The 6,695-nt window shown below is 43.5% G+C and overlaps 1 protein-coding gene across 3 annotated transcripts; it reads left to right on the top strand.

Annotated features, from left to right (window-relative positions):
• The first annotated feature begins 3 nt into the window (after positions 1 to 3).
• On the top strand, positions 4 to 4,087 carry LOC114875435 (glutamate receptor ionotropic, delta-1-like). 3 transcript variants are annotated; one of them, XM_029185702.2, is made up of 8 exons: positions 4 to 959; positions 1,271 to 1,779; positions 1,838 to 2,164; positions 2,360 to 2,516; positions 2,582 to 2,790; positions 2,850 to 2,939; positions 3,010 to 3,167; positions 3,236 to 4,087. In XM_029185702.2, the coding sequence occupies exons 1-8, from the start codon at positions 800 to 802 to the stop codon at positions 3,588 to 3,590; spliced, it is 1,965 nt and encodes a 654-aa protein (XP_029041535.2). In that variant the 5' UTR covers positions 4 to 799; the 3' UTR covers positions 3,591 to 4,087. The 3 variants fall into 3 exon arrangements, with proteins under 3 accessions (XP_029041535.2, XP_029041536.2, XP_029041537.2); XM_029185703.2 differs by having other exon boundaries at positions 1,283 to 1,779; XM_029185704.2 differs by having other exon boundaries at positions 3,010 to 3,136; positions 3,236 to 3,273.
• Positions 4,088 to 6,695: the final 2,608 nt, after the last annotated feature.

Raw genomic sequence — 6,695 nt, forward strand, 5'->3', positions numbered from 1 at the left:
TTATGTTGGCTATTGTTGAGTTAAAGAATGGATGTATACTTTAAATTGTTTCATCCCTTATTTAACTTTCTGCATTACTTTCAACATAAAAATCAGTGTGCATCAAAAGTCGTTGGTTCTAGTGTTAAAAACGAAGGTGAAAAGACAAATTTTGAATAGCATCAAAATAGCAACAGTAGTTTGAAACAACAAAACGAAACGTTAGATTAAAAAATTAATCCTTAATATCGTTGATGATCTATCAGTAAAGATCGAATGTGTTAAAATAGTAACTGCATTTTCTATTCACGTTCGCCTTTAACAGTATATTGAAGAACTGTTTGACGTTGCAAATTTATCGAACGATAGCGATCGGTAAATCACAACCTGCTTGTTTTCTGCTTAGAATGGGTGCATACGTGTATCGTTATCGGCGTCGATCTTCGTACAATTTGTACGCAAGTCGTACGATCGTGATGCTGATGCATAACCACGGGACATTATGTTCCTAATGAGACGCAAGCCAGGTCCCTAGATTCGCAGATTCGATAAATCCAAACAGCCGCGTCACGGTTCCGCTGCACCTTAGTTTAGTTACCATTAGAAGCGGTTGCTCATCGCGAAAGCGAAAAGCGGTATGGTTTCGCGTTTGCCGTTCGAGAAATTCAGAAATTCGCCGGTAAATTCTTGTTTAATAACCACGGTATGTTGGTTCGCGTTTCCATGAATTAAGGAGAAATTGAGGAGTAACGTGAACGAAACCGGTCTGTACTAAATCGTAACAATTTGAGGAATAATAAATGTTTCGTCCTGACACGAAATGACACGAATGATTTTCTACACGATCTTATCTCTACTGTCTGTTTTAACGTACTCGATGAACGTGAGAGACGCTTATGATTATGTTCTCCTCGTTACGGATGTTCACAAATATTACAGGACGACCTGTATCGTTATCGTGCATTCTGATCGTTGCACCGGTAAGTCTCCTTTATTCTTTTCGGAAATCATACGTGTGAGAGTTTCAGAATCACTTTATTAGCCGTTTCTGGCTAATAATTTCATATTACTACCCGAATTTTGATTAGCCAGAATTTATCATAAATTAGAAAAAATGAAGGGAACAAAAGTATTGTGAAATCTATAGCAAATTGCGCATGAAATTCCCGAAATTTCTATGTTTAATTTTTCTATTTATGATTATTTTGAGACTTTATATCGAAAAATAAAATCAGTATCTCATATTCGTATCCTCTCCTCTATTACTTGACAAACGATCAAACTCAAACAGTCATCGTTTCAGATTTGAACGAGACGACTGTGTTGCACGGATGGTCTCGATCCTTCTCCCGCATGGGTATTCTGACCATGATGACAAGTTTTGCCGAGCTGTCGCGTCAGATTAAGAAATATCAAGGCTACATCATCCGTCCACTCTACGTCGTCCTTCTGTCCACAAGAGAGAGCATGGAGGAGTTTACGATGCTCATCAGACAGATCGATATCTCTATTCCCGTCTGGCTGCTGATATTCCAACCGTACCGTGAAAATCCTCTGCGAGGAGTTTGCCAGAATCCCGACGGCAACCCCTTCGATCTGTCGTTCAACACCGAGATGCTGGTACTCTGTTACGATTTCCCGATTTTAAGAGAATGGTACGCGCTGCGCGATAACCGTACCAGAATGTTCAACCTGGCCACCTGGAAATCCGGCGAGCCGGTGAATTTCAGCACGAAACGGGATTTGTACGCGAGAAGGAACAACATGTTCGGGGAAACTATGCGTATCGCGCTGGTCGAGGTGGGTGAACGACGTTTGACGAATCGACGAGAACAATGGACGTTCATTTGAATTTCAGAAGTCTCCGTTCGTGGGGATCGAAAACGGGATCCTTACGTTGTTTTTCGGTGGTTTGGTCCAAGAGTTAAGCAAATCGATGAATTTCACGATAGCGGTGACAGAGAGAATGACGACGTACGGCGGTTGGAGCAAGGAAGAAAAACGATGGACAGGCGTGATAGGCGAAGTGGCCTCGAACAGGGTCGATTTTGGTGTATCCGAGTTCAGCATGAGTGGCCAGAGGCTGGACGTGGTCGACTTCACGTTGCCTTTGATCCTGTCTCAGAATCGGATATACTTTAAGAAACCTGATGTCTCTTCCGTTCAGTGGTCCGCCTACTTCAAGGTTTCCATACCGAACAGAATACTTGATCATCCTACGTTTGATTTATAATTAGCGCGAGATAGTAAATGGGCCATCTTGTGGGCGATGGAAACACGGTTCTTTGCAGGATTCCATCGATATCGTTCCGATACTTGCAACATGCAAATCGATGCTCGTTAGCATTTTCTTAAAACGGAACGATGCTTCACTTTTCAGACCTTCCATGTAAGCATCTGGACTGCTATCGTCTGCATAATCGTATCCTCTCCGATTTTACTGACCCTCATGAAGACAAAGGGTCGAATAAGGATGAAGATTCTGGCTGATAATTACATACACGTTTGGGGGATCTATTGTCAGCAAGGTTTGGCAGGTGAGAATTCCTTTAAAAATTTCGGAAAATTATGTACCATCGCTTCTTTTATTCCCTGTTTCCAGAATTTCCAAACGAAAATTCGATGAGATTAGCTTTTCTATCCATCTTCGTGTCGGCGTTAATTACCGTGGCGGCTTATTCAGCCTCCTTGATCAGCTATTTGACAGTCTCTACTGTTAACTTGCCTTTTTCTACGGTGGATGGATTCGCTGCTGATGGCTCTTATCAGCTGATCGCGTTAAAACACAGCGCTGATTACGACTCGATAATGGTAAAATAGCAATAGTGTAATTATAAGAAAGGTATCTAATAAAGCGAATGTTATTTTAGTCTGCCAAACATGGTGTGCTGCCGAAATTGAAGAATCTACTGAAGGAGAAAGAGGATTTAGCTGTGACGGTGAACGATGGTTTCTTGCAGGTGCGTTGATCAGATTTTTGAAACGGTAAGTTACATTTATTCGCTTTTTGATTGATCTCCGAATCCGCAGGTATGCACCGAGAAAGTGGGCTTTTACGTAACCCAGGTATTAAAAGACGCCATGGGGTCCATTCCCTGTGAGGTTGTCGACATAGAAGCATCCAGGTTCGACAGCTTGGCTCTGGTGTTGAATAAGGGTAGCCCTTACACAGGCATAATAAATTATTAGTAAATATCCTCGTAATTAACGATATTTCTTCGGCTACGTTACTGGAGGTTGTAGCGAATATTTTTAGTTTGCAGCAATTGAAAGACAACGGTGTATTGAATAGATTAGGAAACATATATCTGAGAAGAAGCAGATCCAATGATAATGGGTATAACACGGTCACTTTGGACAGCATCGCACCAATTCTGGCTATCTTGACTGGCGGAATACTTTTGGCGTGTTTTATACTGTTGCTCGAGAAGAAATATTACAATCTCTCTGGCAGTAAAGTCGGTGAAATTTGTCATTTCATCTTTTGTAGTCCATTTTCTCAGCAAAATTTTCGGGTGAAAGCGAAACAGAGAGAAGTTCGAAACCTCGTAAAGAACAAAAGATCAAACATTTCAGATTACAGCAGTTACTATGGACAATACGAATACTAGAATAACCGAATCCTTATCGAGATAAAGGATAGTTGTATATGCTAATTCATTCTGATTTCTTTCGTCAAAAAAAGTAGGTAACATTCAACCCCGGTTCTGTTCCGGTGTTAAGAGGTGGTAGCCTGGTTAATTTGTTCTGTACTTCTATTCAGTGCGTGAAATCGCTTTCACTTCATGCCACAGTAACATCGACGGGTAATTAGTTGCAAATTTCCGCGTATCGTTTCTCTCGCGAGCATTTCAACCGGGATTCAATGAACCTTACAGTCACGATTATTGCGTTAGTCACCGTTTATAATTCGATTCACGGCTCGTACGGTTCAATAAAGGATATTGAAATCCTGTTAAAACCGATCTGTTACCATGCCGTTAAATTACCAGCGACTACGAGCCGCGGAAAGTTGCAATGAAATCGCGAGAACGCGAATTACAACCCTGCTTGTACGATCTAAATATTGTCGAAAGGTTATGAATAAAGATATTACGAAAGACGAGTAGTAGGGGGTTGCATAATGCCTTTAATTATCGGAGGATCGTGTTCGCGACGAAAGACGTATAGATTCATACGAGACGCTTGAACTACGACCTTTTGGAGAACATCAGCAATCCGACTACCTTCCCACGTGAATCAAAGCCGCAGCAGCAGCATCTGCTTGCTTGGCAAAAACACCGGGCCCCCGTTACTTTTCCCGCATCCTCGAACACGGACGTCCCTGCTTAGACGTGAAAATTATACACCATTCGATCCGTGAGAGAACGCACTCGTATAAACATAGTTTCAGATTTTAATCAGTCTTTGAATTTTTCATACCGGGTCACGGAAGATCACCGGTGACCCGCGCTGTGAATTCATCGTAGCCGGGTAATTTGAAATCCATTCCGAAGACAGAATGGAAATCCTGTAGCAACTCGATTAAACTAAGGTCAAGTTTTAGAGAATTGATAATTAAGTATGTTAAATTTGTTATAAGACAATGGGATTGAAGGTAACCGAAACGTAAGTCACATTCGTTTAAAAGGTAGTCAAGTTCACAGGTAAACAAAGGTGCAACGACAGCTTGGAGCGAGGGAAGAGCCCTTGCCGAGCCAGCATGAAACACCGACGCGGTGGCCGGATACAGACGAGCACGCGCTGCGTATCCGTTTTCCGTACGAGCGGAAGTGACCTTTGGCTCATTAGAAAAAAGTTCCACGCACGCGTCGCGGTTCCCTACCGTCAAACTTTGTCGTGCGTGTACGGTAAGAATCAGAGTGAGTCCTTTTTCTTCGCATCAACATTCGCGTTTCTCGATCGACGTATCGACGGGAGGACGGTTTCTGTATCACGGAAACCGCAACCTGCAAGATGGAACGTGCTCGCGCGTTCTTGTTCCTTTTCGCGGCGAGGAGGCTCGATTAGTCGCGAAACGTTAATCACGAGCGATCTACTCTGATCTCATCTTCGAACGAGCTGATCTTTTTTTGCCCATCGTCTGCGCAAAGAACCGGATAACCTTGGAATGGACGCGCGAAATGAGCTTCGACAGGAATCGACCGCCTTCGATGCGACCGAGACTGGCCGTGATCGCGTTAATTGAAAGCGACAAGAAGGCTCGAGCTGAATTTTAGACACTGGACACCGCTTTGCAGTCTCCGCTACGCGTCCCGTCCAGCTGATTGCACTTCGAATACCGGACGACCTCGGGGATTCTACGTTTCGAATGCACAACGCGAATCGATCGATCGCGATCGTTATTTTTCTCTCTCCCACCTTTCGAAAGAATCTATTAGCTGTTTAGCCGCGGTGCACGTGGCAGTCATTGTTAGCAGGTTGTGTCATCTCTGGGCTTGTCCAGAATGCCATTATTATCGCGCCGCGTATCGTTCGGCAGTATGTCTGTGCGCCGACTCGCAGCCGCCGCGCCGCGCCGCTAACAATGATAGCGAACAACTATTGCGAACCAGGAAACAATAATGCTCGCCGATAATGACTATTGTCAAAGAGCAAACAATGATGCACGGTGACGGGCCAGGTTCGCAGAAACTTCCACGGAGAAACGATGCTGTGTAACTGGCTGACGTTCATTGGCGTAACTGAAGTTAACGTCTGGATGGGCCAGTTTCCTTAAAATTATTCAAACTACCTATGTACATATCTATACGTTCAAGTGCCTAATTACACGCGATAAGAAGATTATTGTATGTTTCGTATTTAGCTGCATTGCAAAGTGCATTTTGGTCTAGATACATTTATTTATATTGAATGACTCGACGAACTAACATATGTTTTTTATTTACTCCAATAATTTCAGGTGGAGGGGCCAAGGTAACCCTGGCCCCTACCTAGTTACGCCAATGCCGACGGTGTGGCCCATTGTAACAAGAACGAGACCGTAATGTCTCCGGCAGGAAAGGAAAGATTTAAAGATTTACACATCTGTAGGCTGTGATGTGCTACGCTCTAACAGTCAGACATTCTCTCGAAGCTGTTATTACACGGTTGCACGGGGCGCGTATAAATCTTCGGCTCTTTCAGAGAAGTTGTAGGAACAGAGACGATGTATCAACGGGCAGGCACGTTCTCGCGGGAAACAACTTTATCGTGGAAAGGAATGACGACGAAGGAAACGTAGCTACGTTGATCCGTTTGTCTCGTAAATCCAGCGTAGCGACTACCGGCCAGGCTCATTACCGTCTCCGAAACCGTGGGTGGGTATTAGCGTTCGCAACGACTTGCTTGCCACTTGTGAAACACGCCAAGACGTCGACACGGTTACGACCGAACCGATGGAAATCGTGAATCGAAGGTCTTCGCGAGGATCGACGACCGCGTGAGATTCCCTTCGAATCGGGAGCATCGTACTTTTAGGACCTTTCCTCCTATTTATACGCTGCGCATTGCTCGAAGGTTTAATTCAATTAGTACACGCGTAATTACCACAGGTGATTACGATCGTTAGCTTGTTGCAAGGTCGAGCGACTTCGAAACGAAGTCGAAAGGAAAGAAATAGGATAGGAATACTTTTGCTGAAAATGGTAAAGGTATTTTTAAAAGTAGAATCTTAATGATATACATATTTTCCAAGGTGTAATATTTTTAATTAAAATAACCTGAAAGACCTGGTC

The sequence above is a fragment of the Osmia bicornis genome, chromosome 1, assembly GCF_907164935.1.
Source record: "Osmia bicornis bicornis chromosome 1, iOsmBic2.1, whole genome shotgun sequence".
Lineage (NCBI taxonomy): Eukaryota > Metazoa > Arthropoda > Insecta > Hymenoptera > Megachilidae > Osmia > Osmia bicornis.